This window comes from Oncorhynchus keta, chromosome 18 (genome assembly GCF_023373465.1).
Source record: "Oncorhynchus keta strain PuntledgeMale-10-30-2019 chromosome 18, Oket_V2, whole genome shotgun sequence".
In the NCBI taxonomy this organism is placed as follows: Eukaryota; Metazoa; Chordata; class Actinopteri; order Salmoniformes; family Salmonidae; genus Oncorhynchus; species Oncorhynchus keta.
Genome location: NC_068438.1, coordinates 18748588 through 18770445, shown reverse-complemented (window position 1 = coordinate 18770445; position 21858 = coordinate 18748588). Strand labels below are relative to the sequence as shown.

General features: G+C 49.6%; 1 protein-coding gene and 1 long non-coding RNA gene across 10 annotated transcripts in view; one reads left to right on the top strand and one right to left on the bottom strand.

Annotated features, from left to right (window-relative positions):
• Window positions 1-21858, top strand: part of LOC118396856 (BCAS3 microtubule associated cell migration factor) — a 367384-nt gene that overhangs the window by 145716 nt on the left and 199810 nt on the right. For all 6 annotated transcript variants that reach the window (XM_052467521.1, XM_052467520.1, XM_052467524.1 and 3 more), the window contains 3 exons: window positions 5899-5999; window positions 13216-13412; window positions 13574-13671. In XM_052467521.1, the coding sequence (XP_052323481.1) occupies window positions 5899-5999; window positions 13216-13412; window positions 13574-13671 (396 nt within the window). The remainder of the gene's footprint in view (window positions 1-5898; window positions 6000-13215; window positions 13413-13573; window positions 13672-21858) is intronic.
• LOC127908670 (uncharacterized) lies at window positions 19625-20701 on the bottom strand. Of its 4 annotated transcripts, XR_008067935.1 has the most exons (5): window positions 20663-20701; window positions 20474-20542; window positions 20349-20405; window positions 20109-20279; window positions 19625-19938 (listed from the first exon to the last, which is right to left on the bottom strand). It is a non-coding gene; the product is annotated as an uncharacterized LOC127908670 (long non-coding RNA). The 4 variants fall into 4 exon arrangements; XR_008067934.1 differs by having other exon boundaries at window positions 20109-20405; XR_008067932.1 differs by lacking the exon at window positions 20663-20701 and having other exon boundaries at window positions 20109-20405; window positions 20474-20571.

The following is a 21858-nucleotide window of genomic DNA, read 5'->3' as shown; positions in this document are numbered from 1 at the left end:
CTCTCTATATTGGATGACCGGTGTGATTAAAAATGCATGTTGCTGTGGAGGGAGGGATGGAGCTCATGCCAGCCTAGCCGGAGAGGAGCCTCGCAGGCTGGTGATAAAAGCAGCGGTGGCGCCACTTCATGGTCACTATCTCCACCTGTCCATCTGCCCAGCCCACTGGCACCGCTCTGGGCCCGCTCTGCTCTGGGCCCGCTCTGCTCTGGGCCACAGCCGGGTAAACAGCAGCCCCACCACACTGCTGGGGATGATAAGAGACGGAGAGAGAAGTGCACACAGACACACAACACACACACACACACACACACTCACAGATAGACACACACACACACTAACACATACACACAGACAGGGACACAGAGACAGAGAGATATGAAGAGGCGATAAGGAAGAAGAGCTGGCCTCATAAATGCTGTCTCAGTCCAGCTTTAATGGCTCAGGGAATCCTCACTGTGGTGTGGATTGCTCAATAAGCCAGTTAGGAGAAACAGAGACCCGTTTCATTCTAAAAGGCCCAAAATGAATGAATGAATAGGGCCAATTTGTGTTGCCCTGAGGTGTCAGAGTAGATTTAATCCTGCGGTCGGATCCCTTAGAATAACACCAACACACGATTGATGAATGTGAGGCTTTTTTCCGTCCTTATTTGCAACATTCATTCCTGAAATTCAGGGCATATTTTCCCACCTCTGGTCTTGATGTTTTTTGAAGCGAGGGAGCTGTATTTACATAGCTGTCTGTCGTGTGTGTGTTCAGACACCTCTTCCCCGGCCGCGAAACTTCGCCGAGGCAAACATGGCGTGAATAATTTACCTCCCTGCTCTTCTGGCTGGCTCCTCTGAGTTCTCTGAGTAGGCTAGGCACCTCAGTGGTGGCTGTGCTGGTGCTTTTAGGCCCTGGTCTCCCCCTAGTTTCAAGTTTTGTTAGTGGTATATACTAGAGGTCGACCGATTAATCGGAACGGCCGATTAATTAGGGCCGATTTCAAGTTTTCATAACAATCGGAAATCTGTGTTTTTGGGCGCCGATTTGCGGATTAAAAAATAAATAATAATTAATAAATATAAATAATATTAAAAAATGTATACCTTTATTTAACTAGGCAAGTCAATTAAGAACACATTCTTAGTTTCAATGACGGCCTAGGAACGGTGGGTTAACTGCCTCGTTCAGGGGCAGAACGACAGATTTTCACCTTGTCAGCTCGGGGGATCCAATCTTGCAACCATACAGTTAACTAGTCCAACGCAATAACGACCTGCCTCTCTCTCATTGCACTCCACAAGGAGACTGCCTGTTATGCGAATGCAGTAAGCCAAGGTAAGTTGCTAGCTAGCATTAAACTTATAAAAAACAATCAATCATAATCAGTAGTTAACTACACATGGTTGATGATATTACTAAACATTATCTAGCGTGTTCTGCGGTGCATATAATCTGACTGATGTGAGCGGACCAAGTAATTGGGCGTCACTCTAAAGCGGGAAGGTGGAATAAACAAGTCAGGAGTAGGTTTTCTTGATTGAACACAGTTCTCTATTGAGGGCATTTGGTCAACACAAACAGTCCAACATAATCAATGAAAATCTTCCATGGAAAAACATACATCTTCTTCTCCGGATGAAACCGGAACACAATAGGCTTATCTTTAACTACAACAAAAAGTCACAGGCTTGTCACCGTCTTAGTGGTTCTTCCTGGATAGCTCCTCTCTCTCGGTGGCCATCTTCCAGAGATAGTTTTCCCCCTTCTCTGCTGGTTCCATTCTCTCTCTTATAGGGGAAGGAGAGTATGTCATTAGTACCGTCAGCTGTGCTTAATTGACTCTGGTTACCTTGTCTCCCATGCCTTGTTGGGCTACTATCCATGAGCCCAGCCTGCCCTCTGGTGGTCCTTCCACACTGAGCATACAAGTATCTAAGTATCTGACTGAGCGGTGGTAGGCAGAAGCAGGCGTGCAAACATTCATTCAAATGGCACTTTTGTGCGTTTTTGCCAGCAGCTCTTCGTTGTGCGTCAAGCATTGCGCTGTTTATGACTTCAAGCCTATGTAACCGAAGTGAAATGGCTAGCTAGTTAGCGCACGCTAATCGCGTTTCAAACGTCACTCGCCATGACCCGTCTAGTAGCTGTTCCCCTTGCTCTGCATGGGAAACGCTGCTTCAATGGTGGCTGTTGTCGTTGTGTTGCTGGTTTGAGTCCAGGGAGGAGCGATGAGAGGGATGGAAGCTATACTGTTACACTGGCAATACTATAAGAACATCCAATAGTCAAAGGTTAATGAAATACAAATGGTATAGAGGGAAATAGTCCTATAATTGTTCTTACCTGGGAATATTGAAGACTCATGTTAAAAGGAACCACCAGCTTTCATATGTTCTCATGTTCTGAGCAAGGAACTGAAACGTTAGCTTTCTTACAAAGCACATGTTGCACTTTTACTTTTCTCCAACACTTTGTTTTTGCATTATTTAAACCAAATTGAACATGTTTCAGTATTTGCTTGAGGCTAAATTGATTTTATTGATGTATTATATTAAGTTAAAATAAGTGTTCATTCAGTATTGTTGTAATTGTCATTATTAAAATGTAAAAAATTGGCCGATTACTCGGTATCGGCTTTTTTGGTCCTCCAATAATCGGTATCGGCGTTGAAAAATCATAATCGGTCGCTATATACAGTATACACATGGTATACACTGTCCAACGAAATGCTTACTTGCAAGTTCCTTCTTGACAATGCAACAACAATAAATATTAAAAGATAACAATACGAATATAAAGTCTAGCCCCTAGCTTCCTTTCATAATGTAGTAACTGGCGGCTGGCTGTCTCCTGGGCCTTCCACCATGGCGTCGTCAATCACCGCTAATTGGCTGAGTGAGAGACTTCCGAGGCCGGCAGGAGCTGACCTTCACCGCTGGGCGGTTTGGGAAAGAGAAAGTGGGAAAGGATCAGCCTTGGACAAGCAAGCCTTATCAGATCGTGACATTATCCCAACGGGCCTAATTGTCAAAAGGAGCTTCCCAAATGAGCGCGAGAGTGACAGAGAGAGAGGTTAGAGGTAGAACGGAAGGGACAGGCCAGGCAACTAGACAATGAGGCTGACCACCACTGAACATATCAGATCATTAGTCGTATCTCTCCCCAGAGATCAGCCCTTGCCCTGAGGTCAGCAGTCAGCCTGGATCAATACCTGGCCCTGCTTTGTTCTGGGTCTGCTCACTATACCTGCTGTTACTGCTACCTGCATCCGTCAGACAACTCACTCTGTCTGAAATTGCACACTATTTCGGATATAGTGCACTACTTTTGACCAGTGAACTATATAGGTACTAGGGTGCTATATTGGACGCACCCCTGCACTACCTACTGCTACTGGCCTTGACCAGACCACTCACTGAGTCTCTCCTCTGGTCAGCAGAACTAGACCACATCCTCTCAGAGCCACAGAGACACAGGCTCTTTAAGGTCGCTTAGGAAAGGTTTTAAAATCACTTGTTTTCAGATTTGCCTGGTAAACACCACCAATTATTAATTTTTCTACTTGTTAGGAATGGTTATAATAGTCATTTCAGATCAACCATCACTAAAACAAATATGCCGCCTTGTGATGATTAATTAGTACACTGTTTTCACATTGTGTTATCACTGGACTGAAACGTTTTCGTGCATGTTATGGCACTTCCCTATTGAAGGTAGAGTAGAGCTCTGTTTGCTAACCCCCCACCCCGATGTTGGGAGATTTGGGCACTCGTTTGCATATCATTAAACTAATGTCATATACAGTGTCAACGTTTATGATCACTGTGTTTAATGTACAGTTACAAGATGACATGTCGTCACACCCTGAGTTGTCCTGAACAGAATGGTCCTGTGTTTGTTTATTGTGAAGAGAATTTGCAGCTGAACACACGTCTGAATGCTCTCATGACTCCTTTCAATGCTCACCAATATTGTATAACTTAGCCAGTCATGTTGGCAATAGAACAAGCTTTCAAATGATGCCCACCTGACCCAGATTGCTATTTATAATGTGTTGTTTTGGGATTGTATAAGGAACAACAGTAATTGTGACACAGTAATGGGTGGGGGTGCAGGGTTTTGTTTTAGTAACTCAACGGCACAGCTAGGAGAGCTTAAAAAAAGCACCTATAGTGTGAAGACACTTCTTTGAGTCATAAAAGTGCAATGAAATTATTAAGGAACTATGCACTATTTGGAGAGGTGGTTGGAAACTTGGAGACACCAGTTAGTCGTCTCTCTCAAACCCCTGTGATTTGTTCGTCTTATGTTGCACCTACCCTACATTTACCAGGAATATTCTTATGTTACTCAAGGAATGCAGAGTATTTTGTTATCAACAAATTTGGCGAAAAGTACATGTAAAATGCACGTAAAGTCAACAGTGTAATGTTTGGATTCTTGTGTCAGGTGAACTGTTGTCCTCAACTTTTGGTATAATAAATGTTCCCATAATTACCAAACTCTTACCTTTCAATTGCTACCATGCTTTTGCATTTCAATTGATCCCTATCCATATAGGCTAATTACCATGAGTGTAAAGGGTTAAGAGTCCCTAATGACAGTAAAAACATCAGAACCAATGGCTCTCTGTCGATCTATCTATATATCAATCCAGCCACTCACTCTGGTAGATATGTCTTTAAATGTTTGGTTGGCTCAGTCTGTCTCTATATCCCTGCATTCCCTAATACACACACACACAACACAAAGAGCCAGGTCTGACTGTGCTTGACCCTTGGGGATGACCACTGCCTCCCCACTCAGGAGCCTGTCCGGCTCTCTCAGGCCAATGGAACCACTCTGCCCCTGTCGCCGTAACCCGATCCAGCCAGCCAGAAACTGCTCCAAAGCATCAATAATTAATTAGGGAACAGCTATTGCCCCCAAGGGGTCATAGAGCAAGAGTAGAGTGGGTGGGAGCGAGAGAGGGATACAGGAAGGAAGGGTAGTAATGATTTTGTTTAATAAGTAACACAAGCAGGCTTTGTTCTACTGCCATTAGAGAGCAACCTAAGGTATCAAAGGATCTGGCTAGGAACCACACACACCTTCACCACACCCGTCTCTCCAGAGCAGGAGAGAGCAGTGTGGTGCAAGCTTTTAGGGAAACGAGGGCAGCCTTTCTACAGTGGAAGAGGGTCAGTCGAGGTATTTGTTACAGCACTGCTGTGTGTGGTGTCAAGCCGAACAAGCACATCTCCTTAAGAAGCCTCTCAACACCTGCTCTACCCACGAGAGAGACAGAGAAAAAGCAGGAGAGCGAGGGAGAGAAAAGGCGAGAGAGCGAGGGAGAGAAAAGGCGAGGGAGAGAAGGCTAGAGAGCGAGGGAGAGAAAAGGCGAGAGGGGGCAAAAGAGACAGCAGCGCCTTGTGCGCTCCAGATGAGAACTTGACAACTTTATTAGTCATTCCCACATTAAACAAATTCACCACAGACTGACACGGGATGGGGGGCGCTAGGCCCTGAAGTGCCAGGAGAAAAGACTGATTCTACACTTTAAGCTTCATTCTCCACGCCTGCTTATTCAAGCCTCCAACTACGCCATCTGTCTGGGTGCCTCTCTCTGTGCCACTGACGGGCCTCACACACACGCGCACGCTCACTCACACACACACACAAGCACGTACACACACACACACACATGTTCTCTCTCACTCACACTTACACATGCTCCTTCACACACTCAGGCACATATATGCCCAAATGCCCTTTTGCTCTCTTTCCTCCCCCCCTCTCTCGACTTAACTGAGTGTCAGAGACACTAGACAACAGGAAAAGCTCACGCTGTCTGTCTGTCTCGCTCTCTCGCCCGCCGCCCGCCCGCCCGCTCTAACAAACACTATCTCCCTCTCTCTGTGTCCACAGTGGTGCCCCCTGGAAGCCCTGGCCCTATCACGCGCCACGAGTCTTATGACAGCCTGACGTCGGACCACAGCGGACAGGAGGACGAGGAGTGGCTCTCACAGGTGAGACGGGCACTGCCCAGCTGGCACCTTTTTGAGTGATAATTGACTCAACGTCATTAAACACACCAGCACTAACAGGTGCTATGGGGTTGAGGCTCAGTTACTGGTAGAGCATGTTTATTAGTCCACCAGGAATGGATTGAGGAATCCTTCCAATCTATAGCAATATCAAAGCATTTGCATCATCTGCACTTCACATGTCCTATGGTGGCAAGAGAGGGACAGTCACCCCTTCAAGAGCCTATTGCCCAGCAAACTATTTATTTTCTGTGATTAGTGATTCATTTAAAGGCATAAAACGATTTATGAACTGACCTGAACCCTCATTTTTAATATGGTGCAAATATTCCTTTTTGAATATATTTTTCTAAAGACACATTGAACAGCTAATCATAGTCAAATCATAGTGTAAAAGCAGGTGAGCTTGTTTTACTATTTTGGGCAGTTTTCTGGTGTAAATCTGAGTGGGTGGTACATGTTCAACCTGTTACCCACATATAGAAGGCTAGAGAGGCTTCCATTCCCCCTGTCACGAAGGGATTTATGGCTGATTTAAGGTCAGATCTTCAACCCTGTTACTTTATTTGGCGCTTAGTAGGCACACCATTCTTTTTATTTAACCTCTTGAAGTGTTTTTTATTAGCTCTTCATGATAGAATGTTACAATTTTGTTGAAATAAAATGTGTTTTCTTTTCACCAAGTTACACTACTCAAAAGGCACTCAATTGTTGAAATGACCCAGGAGCTAATAGGTGGATTTTGGACTAAGTGGCTCTTGACTGTTGGACTCCTTGTCTTTGTCCAGCAGTGCATGATGCCACTATTGAAATAAGATTACATTTGAATCTAATACCAAATAGTGGCCTTTTTGGCACTGAGTACTGCCGTGAGATGTGGTTTGGAGGGATATATGGTTGGGATATGTAGCGTTACAGATAGATGAGTTGTATGATGATATGACCGCACTCTCTTCGGCTTGGTTAACCCTTCATGTCTGAAGCCTGATCTCTGCAGGTATCCATCACATTTCCGCCATCAATCATTTCTTGCCATATATAATGGATTTGGGTAAATGTATCCCACTTAGCCTGTGGTTTCCTTGCGGTTAGTAGCTACTGATAGTGTTGCTGGGAGCCAAACCAACTACCGTAACTACTGTCTATCTACCAGCTCCTGCACCAAAACTACTGACGCTTGGCTTGATTTACGCTTGCTCTGTGCTATTATTAGCCAGGTGAAGTCTTTGTAAATGGAGGTTGGCAGCCAGGCCACTAGAGGGAGTTGTGCTGTTTTGGTAAGGTACAGCTTCAAACTGCCAAGCAGTGATGGGGGACACAGCGTTATGGGGGACACAGCGTTATGGGGGACACGGCGTTATGGGGGACATGGCGTTATGGGGGACACGGCGTTATGGGGGACACGGTTATGGGGGACACGTTATGGGGGACACGGCGTTATGGGGGACACGGCGTTATGGGGGACACGGCGTTATGGGAGACACGGCGTTATGGCGGGACACGGCGTTATGGGGGACACGGCGTTATGGCGGGACACGGCGTTATGGGGACACGGCGTTATGGCGGGACACGGCGTTATGGGAGACACGCGTTATGGCGGGACACGGCGTTATGGCGGGACACGGCGTTATGGGGGACACGGCGTTATAGGGGACACGGCGTTATGGGGGACACGGCGTTATGGGGGACACGGCGTTATGCGGGACACGGCGTTATGGGGGACACGGCGTTATGGGGACACGGCGTTATGGGGGACACGGCGTTATGGGGGACACGCGTTATGGGGACACGGCGTTATGGGGGACACGGCGTTATGGGGACACGCGTTATGGGGGACACGGCGTTATGGGGGACACGGCGTTATGCGGGACACGGCGTTATGGGGACACGGCGTTATAGGGGGACACGGCGTTATGGGGACACGGCGTTATGGGGACACGGCGTTATGGCGACACGCGTTATGGGGGACACGCGTTATGGGGGACACGGCGTTATGGGGGACACGGGAGGACACGGCGTTATGGGGGACACGGCGTTATGGGGGACACGGCGTTATGGGGGACACGGCGTTATGGGGGACACGGCGTTATGGGGGACACGGCGTTATGGGGGACACGGCGTTATGGGGGACACGGCGTTATGGGGGACACGGCGTTATGGGGGACACGGCGTTATGGGGACACGGCGTTATGGGGGACACGGCGTTATAGGGGACACGGCGTTATGGGGGACACGGCGTTATAGGGGGACACGCGTTATGGCGGGACACGGCGTTATGGGGGACACGGCGTTATGGGGGACACGGCGTTATGGGGACACGGCGTTATAGCGGGACACGCGTTATGGGGACACGGCGTTATGGCGGGACACGCGTTATGGGGGACACGGCGTTATACACGGCGTTATGGCGAGACACGGCGTTATGGGGGACACGGCGTTATGGGGGACACGGCGTTATGGCGGACACGGCGTTATGGGGGACACGGGTTATGCGGGGACACGGCGTTATGGGGGACACGGGACACGGCGTTATGGGGGACACGGCGTTATGGGGACACGGCGTTATGGGGGACACGGCGTTATGGGGGGGGACACGGCGTTATGGGGACACGGCGTTATGGGGGACACGGCGTTATGGGGGACACGGCGTTATGGGGGACACGGCGTTATGGGGGACACGGCGTTATGGGGGACACGGCGTTATGGGGGACACGGCGTTATGGGGGGACACGGCGTTATGGGACACGGCGTTATGGGGGACACGCGTTATGGGGGACACGGCGTTACGGGGGACACGGCGTTATGGCGGACACGGCGTTATGGGGACACGGCGTTATGGGGGACACGGCGTTATGGGGGACACGGCGTTATGGGGGACACGGCGTTATGGGAGACACGGCGTTATGGCGGGACACGGCGTTATGGGGGACACGGCGTTATGGGGGACACGGCGTTATGGCGGGACACGGCGTTATGGGGGACACGGGACACGCGTTATGGGGGACACGGCGTTATGGGGGACACGCGTTATGGGGGACACGGCGTTATGGCGGACACGGCGTTATGGGGGACACGGCGTTATAGGGGGACACGGCGTTATGGGGGACACGGCGTTATGGTGGGACACGGCGTTATGGGAGACACGGCGTTATGGCGGGACACGGCGTTATGGGGGACACGGCGTTATGGCGGGACACGGCGTTATGGGGGACACGGCGTTATGGGGGACACGGCGTTATGGCGGGACACGGCGTTATGGGGGACACGGCGTTATGGGGACACGGCGTTATGGGGGACACGGCGTTATTTATGGGGGACACAGGGGGGACACGCGTTATGGCGGGACACGGCGTTATGGCGGGACACGGCGTTATGGCGGGACACGGCGTTATGGCGGGACACGGCGTTATGGTGTTGTCTGTCAGACAAAGTTGTTAAGCCAAGGTTCTGACTTATTGCACTCAACAAAGTTACCACAAGACTTTGTCGGTTGTCGCAGTGCTATCCTCAGGAAACAGCACGGTGTATTTTCATTGACACTAATTCTGACACTTGTAAATCATTGGATGAGGCTCCTCCGGTTTATCCCAACACACTTACCTCGTCGCCTTTCAAATTCAAATCTGAAATGGCACTGGAAGACAAGAATGGTCTTGATTCATTCTAGACACAAACCCTCTAAGGTCATGCTGTCAGTTTCTTTCTGTTCTGTACAATAGTCTGGAGGATAAATAGTGAAACATGTATAGTATGATGATAATGGTTAGATTGAGTTAGAGCAGTGCTGTCTTGTGGATGTCATTAAATCAGATCCCTTCATTAGATTATCAGCAGTGTTCAGAATCAGATGAGTCTGCAGGTTTCTAATGCAACTCCTCATTGTGACCCTTGGTGTGTGTCGTCCGTCTGGGCGCTGTATGTAGCGCGACTTAGGAGACATTACATGTGTCCCAAATGGCCCCCTATTCCCTTTATAGTGCACTACTTTTGACCAGGGCCCATAGAGGTCTGGTCAGAAGTAGTACACTATTTAGGGAGTAGGGGGCCATTTGGGATATAGTTTGTGCGTAATAGTGTAAGTGGCTCTCAGGTCCATCAGATGACAACAATGCCTGAATCAACCCCACAGATTCCCCTTTATCCTCCTGGTTTCAATACCCCTCCATCAGGTCAGGCTCTGACGGTCATGACACATTCTATTGGGTTATTGCAGTATCGACCAGGCCTCTGGAGACTGGACTATAATTCTCTCCCTCTTCCACCTCCTGTGCTATACAGTGACTTCATATCAGACGTCCCTGAGCAGTTATATCAACAGTCCATTGGTGTTTCTGTGAGCTCTACATAACTCTGTTATAACTTGTATTGTCAGGCACAGTATGTCAGGACAGGGTGCGACAGACCGACAGGAGGAGACAAGGAGAGCTGGGCATGACAGACAGATAGACAGGAGGGCAGAGACAAGGAGAGCTGGGCATGACAGACAGATAGACAGGAGGGCAGAGACAAGGAGAGCTGGGCATGACAGACAGATAGACAGGAGGACAGAGACGAGGAGAGCTAGGCATGACAGGCAGATAGACAGGGGGGCAGAGACAAGGAGAGCTGGGCATGACAGGCAGATAGACAGGAGGGCAGAGACCAGGAGAGCTGGGCATGACAGACAGATAGACAGGAGGGCAGAGACATGGAGAGCTGGGCATGACAGACAGATAGACAGGAGGGCAGAGACATGGAGAGCTGGGCATGACAGACAGATAGACAGGAGGGCAGAGACATGGAGAGCTGGGCATGACAGTAGGATAGACAGGAGGGCAGAGACAAGGAGAACTGGGCATGACAGACAGATAGACAGGAGGGCAGAGACGAGGAGAGCTGGGCATGACAGACAGATAGACAGGAGAGCAGAGACATGGAGAACTGGGCATGACAGACAGATAGACAGGAGGGCAGAGACGAGGAGAGCTGGGCATGACCGACAGATAGACAGGAGGGCAGAGACATGGAGAGCTGGGCATGACAGACAGATAGACAGGAGGACAGAGACATGGAGAGCTGGGCATGACAGACAGATAGACAGGAGGGCAGAGACATGGAGAGCTGGGCATGACAGACAGATAGACAGGAGGGAAGAGACATGGAGAGCTGGGCATGACAGACAGATAGACAGGAGGGCAGAGACGAGGAGAGCTGGGCATGACAGACAGATAGACAGGAGGGCAGAGACGAGGAGAGCTGGGCATGACATACAGATAGACAGGAGGGCAGAGACGAGGAGAGCTGAGCATGACAGACAGATAGACAGGAGGGCAGAGACGAGGAGAGCTGGGCATGACAGACAGATAGACAGGAGGGCAGAGACGAGGAGAGCTGGGCATGACAGACCGATAGACAGGAGGGCAGAGACATGGAGAGCTGGGCATGACAGACAGATAGACAGGAGGGCAGAGACAAGGAGAGCTGGGCATGACAGACAGATAGACAGGAGGGCAGAGACAAGGAGAGCTGGGCATGACAGACAGATAGACAGGAGGGCAGAGACGAGGAGAGCTGGGCATGACAGACAGATAGACAGGAGGGCAGAGACGAGGAGAGCTGGGCATGACAGACCGATAGACAGGAGGGCAGAGACATGGAGAGCTGGGCATGACAGACAGATAGACAGGGGGGCAGAGACGAGGAGAGCTGGGCATGATAGTAGGATAGACAGGAGGGCAGAGACAAGGAGAACTGGGCATGACAGACAGATAGACAGGAGGGCAGAGGAGGGGAGAGGAGAGGGCAACATCTGGCCCTGCGCCCCGACACTGATGAGAACCATGGCATCTGTTTATCTCTGGGGCTGGGCGACACTGATGGTGTTAACTGGCGAGTACACACACACACACACACTGAAATCCTCCTCCCTCCCCCTCTCTGTGGCCTAATTTACACAGCTGTGCCAGGCCACGTGTCACACACACCACGGACGTATTACGAGACCCTAAGCTGTCACCCCTGTCTTGGCTCTTTCACTGCCAAGTAGACATGAGAGAGGGGGATGGAGTGTGGAAGAAGGAGAGTCTGTGTTAAATAAAGAGAAAACTGAAGTTTGTGAGAAGCTCTTAGTGATGAAGAAAGTTGGATAGGGCAGATGGAGGAGAGGGAATGAGGGAGAGGGGGGAGGGAATGGGGAGAGGAGAGGGAATGAGGGAGGGGGGGGATGGGGGAGAGGAGAGGGAATGAGGGAGAGGGCGGAGTGAGGAGGAAATGGGGGAGAGGCGAGGTCGAGAGGGAATGGGGCAGAAGGGAGAGGGAATGAGGGAGAGGGCAGAGGGAATGGGGCGTGAGGGAGAGGGCTAGAGGGAATGGGGCAGAAGGGAGAGGGCAGAGGGAATGGGGCAGAAGGGAGAGGGAATGAGGGAGAGGGCAGAGGGAATGGGGCGTGAGGGAGAGGGCTAGAGGGAATGGGGCAGAAGGGAGAGGGAATGAGGGCAGAGGGAATGGGGCAGAAGGGAGAGGGAATGAGGGAGAAGGCAGAGGGAATGGGGCGTGAGGGAGAGGGAATGGGGCAGAAGGGAGAGGGCAGAGGGCGAGAGGGAATGAGGGCAGAGTGGGAATGGGGGCAGTGGGGGAGAGTCAGGGAGGGAGAGGGAATAAGAAATTGGGAGTAAAAAGAGAAGGTGAAAGCTAGTTACAATTGTTGTGTCCTCTCCTCCTCTCCCATCTAGTGTAACATTACTGACAAACGTCTCTGGAGTCTGCCACTCTGTCATGTTAAGGCCCACCATGCCATCTCTCAGGGGGAAGACTCTGCGGACAGCTGTTCCTGAGCCTTAACGGCCACAGTAGCATTTCTCAGAAATGATGACGCTAATGTGGCTCTGACGCTCGTCCTCTAATCCTGTTGCCATGGAAATCTGTCTCCCTCATTTCCTCTTCCCCTACTGCACACACCCGCCAGCTCATTGTGACTACAGCGTCTTGTCTCTGTGGACAACAGGCTCTAGTCTGACAGGTTTACATCTAGAACGGATGTGGACAGTGACGCTGTAGTAGTTATTTTATTCATCCCAAATGGGAAACTGGTTTTCAGCAGTTTGTACACAAACACAGTAGCAGTATTTTAGTTTAACCTAAGTGAAATAAGAAGGTAACTGCACTATTCCAGTGGTTTTATGTTGCTAGCATGCTAATGTTATTGTCTGACCCCTACCAGGTGGAGATAGTCACCCACACAGGGCCTCACCGTCGGCTGTGGATGGGTCCTCAGTTCCAGTTTAAGACCATCCACCCATCTGGTCAGACTACGGTCATCTCCTCCTCCTCCTCCGTGCTGCAGTCCCAGGGCCCCAGCGACATTCAACAGCCTCTGTTGGACTTCCACACTGATGACCTGGACCTACACAGTCTCAGGTAGGTGGACAATCATGCTGCCGTAGTTGTATGTGACTTCTGTTATTTTGAACAGGTCTTGCAAAAATAAGATTATAAGATTTTATCTCAATTATTCTATGATATATATATATACATACATACATACATACATAAGTAGCTGTACATTTCTGTGTGTGTAGGATCCAGCCCGTGCGTTCTGAGCCGGTCAGCATGCCTGGTTCCTCTCGGCTGGTGGCTGAACGGAGGGGACAGGGGACGGTCATTGATATAGGATCGGGTAGGAATCATGCTACTATATACTATACTATTCTACCTGTCTGTGTTGATATATGTATATATGTGGTATGAGACTGTGTACAAGTGTCTTCACCTTGTTCAACACAGAAGGAGGTCTGTATACACACACACACACACACACACGTACACACACACACACACACACACACACACACACACACACACACACACACACACACACACACACGTACACACACACACGTACACACACACACACACACACACACGTACACACACACGTACACACACACACACACACACACACACACACACACACACACACACACACACACACACACACACACACACACACACACACACGTACACACACACACACGTACACACACGTACACACACACGTACACACACACACCACACACACACATACACGCACACACACACACACACACACACACACACACGTACACACACACACACACACACTCACACACGTACACACACACGTACACACACACGTACACACACACACACACACACACACACACACACACACACACACACACACACACACACACACACACACACACACACACACACACACACACACACACACACACGTAAATGCAAGACCAGTGACCTGTGTCAACTGTATCTCATTCATAGTGATCGTAACATTATGACTGTGGGTCTGGCGTACACCCCAGCCTTTGTTTTCCTCTTCAAACACGCAGAACCACGTTAAACCACATAATGACCTACATGATAATCTACTCTGACTTTTCACAGTGTCCAAGCCGGAGATAGTCCTAGTGATGACATAATCATAACCCTGCATTGTGATTGGCCTGATCTGTGTATTAGATTAGATTGATCTGCTTTAAAGATGGTCTCTTTTTACGTTTGGCCTTTCTTCTTATGATGTTAGGGTTTAATCCAATCATGTTGAGATGAAAGCTGGCACATACAGTGTTGTTCTCTACGGGTTATTGTCGTTGTACTGATCTTGTGAGAATCCCAATTGGATTTAGTGCTCGTTTTTTTTTCTGTCATTCTGAAGCCACCGTTAGGATCAATGTGACTAGTATGATGTCTTGGTATTTCTGCCGTGTGTTTATTATGGTTTTATGTCTGTAGAAGGTACAGTAACCTAGCCCTGTTTGTTTTATTCACCCTGTATCTTCGCTTGAAGCATGTTTTGACGAGGTATCTCACTCCCTTTCACCATAAACCAAAATCATCTACAAAGTGCATTCTTACCTGGTTTGAACCAGGAAGGCTTCCCCTCCTTCTCTCCTTGTTGTCTGGAGGACTGAAGGAGGAGAGGAGAAGAGACGAGAGGAGGTAGGAGATGAGGAAGGGAGGAGGAGGGTAGTGATAGTTATCAGTCTCTAGCCTGCCACCGGTGTGGCGCCTCTTCTTATCAGACACACATCGCTTTTGTCTTTCCTTCAAAAAGGGCAAGTGTGTGTGTGTGTGTGTGTGTGTGTGTGTGTGTGTGTGTGTGTGTGTGTGTGTGTGTGTGTGTGTGTGTGTGTGTGTGTGTGTGTGTGTGTGTGTGTGTGTGTGTGTGTGTGTGTGTTTTAGCATGGATTAGTGCAGTTTGTGTGTTTGTGTGTGCGTGCACGTTTTTTTGCAGCTAATGTAGCCAAAGTCCCAGCAACTTGTGATTGTATAAGTGCGTAGTGGCAGTAACATCAGTCATACAGTAAGTTCCACTGTAGAGACTCTTCCAGTCATTGGGACTCATAGACAGTCTCCCCAGTGTCTGGGATGTTATCTCTGTATATGCTGTATCCTACACTATACACTCTACTAGGACATTCCCCAGGGGCTTAGGATTGGGACACACACACACACACACACACACACACACACACACACACACACACACACACACACACACACACACACACACACACACTACATACATACATACATACATACATACATACATACATACATACATACATACATACATACATACATACATACATACATACAAGCTCTACAGCCAATGTCTTGATTTTCCTCACTAAACAAAATCAATGGGACCTGCAGCCACTATTATCAGTACTGTATATCTGCTCCCCAAGAGTCACTATGAGGAGGAGGGTGTGTGTGTGTGCTCCACTGTCGTAAACTAGGTGAGTGTGGTACGGCAGGACCAATGAAACAATGCTAGGGACACAAAAAGACAGAAAGGCTGTTCATCTTCTCTGTGCTGATAAGTCTCTGACAGGGATCACAGCGTCCCTTCAGTCTGGATAGTTGTTTTGTTATGACTCACTGAAGAAAACACCCTGCTCCTTGTTCTGGAGGAAAACACTTTCTGTGTTTTATCGGGAGCCAGGGATCTAACTAGTGTTGCTGCTTATGATAGAGCAGAGCACGGAGGGAGAGAGAAGATGCAGGCATGTTATGAGTTAGTTATCATAGGTGGGGTGGGGGGAGTTGGTGTGTCCTCTTGACAGGAGGAGCAGGAGAGATACACGGCACCAAAGACATTTATTGAACATTACTGCCGTTAAGCATTAAAAAGTGTGTGTGTTTAGTCCATTAAAAGGAGACAGTCTTTGTGGTCTTATCAGTGTTGGATCAACAGTTAACAGCCATTAGAGAGATGAGAATGTCCGAGACACTCCCTGACACTTAGCATTATCACAGCTGATGCTGCTGCTGCCCCTCTCACTGATACCACTCATCAAACACACTGAGAGAGGGAGGTGTGTGTTGTCACCAGCACAGTGCAGCCCCTCAGTCACATAGTGTCCAGGGCAGGGGGTCTCCCCAGCTGTTGTAGTAAGAGGTGGAGGGATACAATGAATGGAGGAATCGAAGGAAGGATGGGTGAGTCTATTCATAGCTGAACGGCCCAGGAAGGTAGACGGGCACCTGTGTGCGCACACACACACACACACACACACACACACACACACCACACACCACACACCACACACCACACACACACACACACACACACACACACACACAGTAACTGATCCTTACCCCTACACCCCACAATTACCTGAGCAGCCATAAAGGTCTCCTGTGTGTGGAGAGATAGTGGTCACATTCACAACTCTACCATTATGCCATATGATCTCTTCCTTTAAGGAAATTGGGGGGAATATCTTTCTTTCATTACCCGTGACCTCACCCCCCCATCTACCCTTCCTTTTCCCCATCCCCATTCTGTCTCTCCTCCCATCAATGGGGTCCTTGTCCCCTCTGCTCTCTAAAGGTTTCACTTCTTCCGGCGACCTGGGGGTTACCAGGACAATAAGTTGAGGTGGCACCGCCTGGGGTCACAGTTCTAACAGAGACATCTGTTTCGTCATCACACCCCTGTAATCAGCCTGTGAATGATACCATTCTTATAACCGCACCACTTTGTCTGACTGAGTGAGAGAGGGAGGGTTAGAGAGAGAGGGAGGGTTAGAGAGAGAGGGAGGGTTAGAGAGAGAGGGAGAGTGAGAGAGAGAGAGGGAGGTTTAGAGAGAGAGGGAGGTTTAGAGAGAGAGGGAGGGTTAGAGAGAGAGAGGGAGGGTTAGAGAGAGAGGGAGGGTTAGAGAGAGAGAGGGAGGGTTAGAGAGAGAGGGAGGGTTAGAGAGAGAGGGAGGGTTAGAGAGAGGGAGGTTTAGAGAGAGGGATGTTTAGAGAGAGATGGACGGTTAGAGAGAGAGAGGGAGGGTTAGAGAGAGAGGGAGGGTTAGAGAGAGAGGGAGGGTTAGAGAGAGGGAGGTTTAGAGAGAGAGGGAGGTTTAGAGAGAGAGGGAGGTTTAGCGAGAGAGGGAGATTTAGAGAGAGAGGGAGGTTTAGAGAGAGAGGGAGGGTTAGAGAGAGAGGGAGGGTTATAGAGAGAGAGGGAGGGTTAGAGAGAGGGGAGGGTTAGAGAGAGAGGGAGGGTTAGAGAGAGAGAGGGAGGGTTAGAGAGAGAGGGAGGGTTAGAGAGAGAGGGAGGGTTAGAGAGAGAGAGGAGGGTTAGAGAGAGAGGGGAGGGTTAGAGAGAGAGAGGGAGGGTTAGAGAGAGAGGGAGGTTAGAGAGAGTGGGAGGGTTAGAGAGAGAGGGAGGGTTAGAGAGAGAGGGAGGGTGAGAGAGAGAGGGGAGGGTTAGAGAGAGAGGGAGGGTGGGTGAGAGAGAGAGGGGGAGGGTTAGAGAGAGAGGGAGGGTTAGAGAGAGAGAGGGGAGGGTTAGAGAGAGAGGGAGGGTTAGAGAGAGAGGGAGGGTTAGAGAGAGGGAGGTTTAGAGAGAGAGGGAGGTTTAGAGAGAGAGGGAGGTTTAGAGAGAGAGGGAGGTTTAGAGAGAGAGGGAGGTTTAGAGAGAGAGGGAGGTTTAGCGAGAGAGGGAGGTTTAGAGAGAGAGGGAGGTTTAGAGAGAGAGGGAGGTTTAGCGAGAGAGGGAGGTTTAGCGAGAGAGGGAGGTTTAGAGAGAGAGGGAGGTTTAGAGAGAGGGGGAGGTTTAGAGAGAGAGGGAGGGTTAGAGAGAGAGGGAGGGTTAGAGAGAGAGGGAGGGTTAGAGAGAGGGGGAGGGTTAGAGAGAGAGGGGAGGGTTAGAGAGAGAGGGAGGGTTAGAGAGAGAGGGAGGGTTAGAGAGAGAGGGAGGGTTAGAGAGAGAGAGGGTGGGTTAGAGAGAGAGGGAGGGTTAGAGAGAGAGAGGGAGGGTTAGAGAGAGAGGGAGGTTTAGAGAGAGAGGGAGGGTTAGAGAGAGAGGGAGGGTTAGAGAGAGAGGGAGGGTTAGAGAGAGAGGGAGGTTTAGAGAGAGAGGGAGGGTTAGAGAGAGAGGGAGGGTTAGAGAGAGAGGGAGGGTTAGAGAGAGAGGGAGGGTTAGAGAGAGAGAGGGGGAGGGTTAGAGAGAGAGAGGGGGAGGGTTAGAGAGAGAGGGAGGGTTAGAGAGAGAGAGGGGAGGGAGAGAGAGAGAGGGAGGGTTAGAGAGAGAGGGAGGGTTAGAGAGAGAGAGGGAGGGTTAGAGAGAGAGGGGAGGTTTAGAGAGAGAGGGAGGGTTAGAGAGAGAGGGAGGGTTAGAGAGAGAGGGAGGGTTAGAGAAAGAGGGAGGTTTAGAGAGAGACGGAGGGTTGGAGAGAGAGAGGGAGGGTTAGAGAGAGAGGGAGGGTTAGAGAGAGAGGGAGGGTTAGAGAGAGAGGGAGGTTTAGAGAGAGAGGGAGGTTTAGAGAAAGAGGGAGGTTTAGAGAGAGAGGGAGGGTTAGAGAGAGAGGGAGGGTTAGAGAGAGAGGGGGGGTTAGAGAGAGGGGGAGGGTTAGAGAGAGGGGAGGGTTAGAGAGAGGGGGAAGGTTAGAGAGAGTGGGAGGGATAGAGAGAGAGGGAGGGTTAGAGAGAGGGGAGGTTTAGAGAGAGAGGGAGGGTTAGAGAGAGAGGGAGGGTTAGAGAGAGAGGGAGGGTTAGAGAGAGAGGGAGGGTTAGAGAGAGAGGGAGGGTGAGAGAGAGAGGGGGAGGGTTAGAGAGAGAGGGAGGGTTAGAGAGAGAGGGGGGGGGTTAGAGAGAGAGGGGGAGGGTTAGAGAGAGAGGGAGGTGACCACATGTAAGGATTTATTGTGTGGGTGCATAAAATGGATGGAAGCTGGAAGAGTGTGTGTGTGTGTGTGACATTGGACATTGATTAGTGTGTTGTTGTGTTAGTGCACATTTGAGCAGGAGGGAATGTGTGGGGGGGGGGCACTGTGCTGATCTCACTAGGATTGTTTGAAGTGCTGTGCCAGTGTACGCCATATGTTTTCCTGTGTGTGTGATATTTGTGTGTGAGTGAAATGTATGTGTGTGTGTGAGTGATATTTATGTGTGTGTGTGAGTGATATTTATGTGTGTGTGTGAGTGATATTTATGTGTGTGTGAGTGATATTTATGTGTGTGTGAGTGATATTTATGTGTGTGTGAGTGATATTTATATGTGTGTGTGAGTGATATTTATGTGTGTGTGTGTGAGTGATATTTATGTGTGTGTGTGTGAGTGATATTTATGTGTGTGTGTGTGTGAGTGATATTTATGTGTGTGTGTGTGTGTGTGTGTGTGTGCGTGATATTTATGTGTGTGTGCGTGATATTTATGTGTGTGTGAGTGAAATGTATGTGTGTGTGAGTGATATTTATGTGTGTGTGTGTGGCCCTGGCTGTGTGTGAGTGATGCCAGAGGGCAGTGGATACTGAACAGCTGCTGTTTAGAGCAACTTTAAAAACACCAATGTGTCGGGCATCTGCTGTGTGTTCCCCATTCAACCTGCACACTGTAGAGTGGGGGTGTGAGGGTACATCTGCTGTGTGTTCCCTGTTCAACCTGCATACTGTAGAGTGGGGGTGTGAGGGTACATCTGCTGTGTGTTCCCTGTTCAACCTGCATACTGTAGAGTGGGGGTGTGAGGGTACATCTGCTGTGTGTTCCCTGTTCAACCTGCACACTGTAGAGTGGGGTGTGAGGGTACATCTGCTGTGTGTTCCCTGTTCAACCTGCACACTGTAGAGTGGGGGTGTGAGGGTACATCTGCTGTGTGTTCCCTGTTCAACCTGCACACTGTAGAGTGGGGGTGTGAGGGTACATCTGCTGTGTGTTCCCTGTTCAACCTGCACACTGTAGAGTGGGGGTGTGAGGGTACATCTGCTGTGTGTTCCCTGTTCAACCTGCACACTATATATAGGGTGTGTGAGTGGGGGTGTGAGGGTACATCTGCTGTGTGTTCCCTGTTCAACCTGCACACTGTAGAGTGGGGGTGTGAGGGTACATCTGCTGTGTGTTCCCTGTTCAACCTGCACACTATATATAGGGTGTGTGAGTGGGGTGTGAGGGTACATCTGCTGTGTGTTCCCCATTCAACCTGCACACTATATATAGGGTGTGTGAGTGGGGGTGTGAGGGTACATCTGCTGTGTGTTCCCCATTCAACCTGCACACTATATATAGGGTGTGGGGGTGTGAGGGTACATCTGCTGTGTGTTCCCCATTCAACCTGCACACTGTAGAGTGGGGGTATGAGGTTACATCTGCTGTGTGTTCCCCGTTCAACCTGCACACTATATATAGGGTGTGTGAGTGGGGGTATGAGGTTACATCTGCTAGGACACTCCAGACCCCTGTAAGTGTCTCTCTTAACTGTCATGGATATGTCTATGTGTATATGTAGAAGGGGTGTCTGTGTGGGAGGGACACACAGATGCCAATATACCCACACACCCTAAGCCTGCATGGCAGGGGGTGTAGTGTCAATTTGGGGACGACATGTCAGTTTGGAGACAATGCCATCCCTAAATACACATGACCTCATACCAAGCTGCAGAGTGCCCCTTTACCCTCCATGTGAGTCACTGGGCTGTTGTGGACACACCAGCGTGGATGGATGTGTTTCTCTAGGTATAGACAGCCCAGGAACATTGTCTCTCCATCCCTCCAGGGGAGAAGTCCTTGTCATCATGGTTAACACTGACAAGTCGACTAGACACCCAGCAAAGTTTGGGGACAACACTCACTTTCTCCTTCACTCTTTCCCTCCATTCCTATCACTTCATCCCTCCCTCTCTCTCACCAGCATATGCCTCACACACTCTACCAGCCTCCCCTCTCTCTACCCCCCTCCCACCCTCCCATCTCCCCCTCGTCTCCCTGACACTAACTCTCTTTGACAGTGTCTCCATTGCGGTGTGGGATAATCCACTGGGCGGGGTGTTAAAGTAGGACCCAACCGGCCCTCTCAGCTCCATAATGGATCGATCCGGACGGCCCCACAGCCGGCTGCTGTAATGGTATTTTTTACACCTAGCTAGCAGAGGCAGAGCAGAGTAACGCTAATGCACGCCACCGCACTCCAACACACTCCCTCCTTAAAAATGAATAGGTGATGGAAAATGAGAAAGCACTCACGACGAGGAGGCGAAACGAGAGAGAGATGGATATAAAGAGATGGATAGAAAGAGAGAGGTGGATATAAAGAGAGATAGAGAAAGAGAGATGGATAGAGAGAGAGATGGATGGATAGAAAGATGATATATATATATATATGCCATTTAGCAGACGCTTTTATCCAAAGCGACTTACAGTCATGTGTGCATACATTCTACGTATGGGTGGTCCCGGGAATCGAACCCACTACCCTGGCGTTACAAGCGCCATGCTCTACCAACTGAGCTACAGAAGGACCACAGAGAGATATGGATAGAAAGAGAGAGATGGATAAAGAGAGAGATGGATAGAAAGAGAGGTGGATAT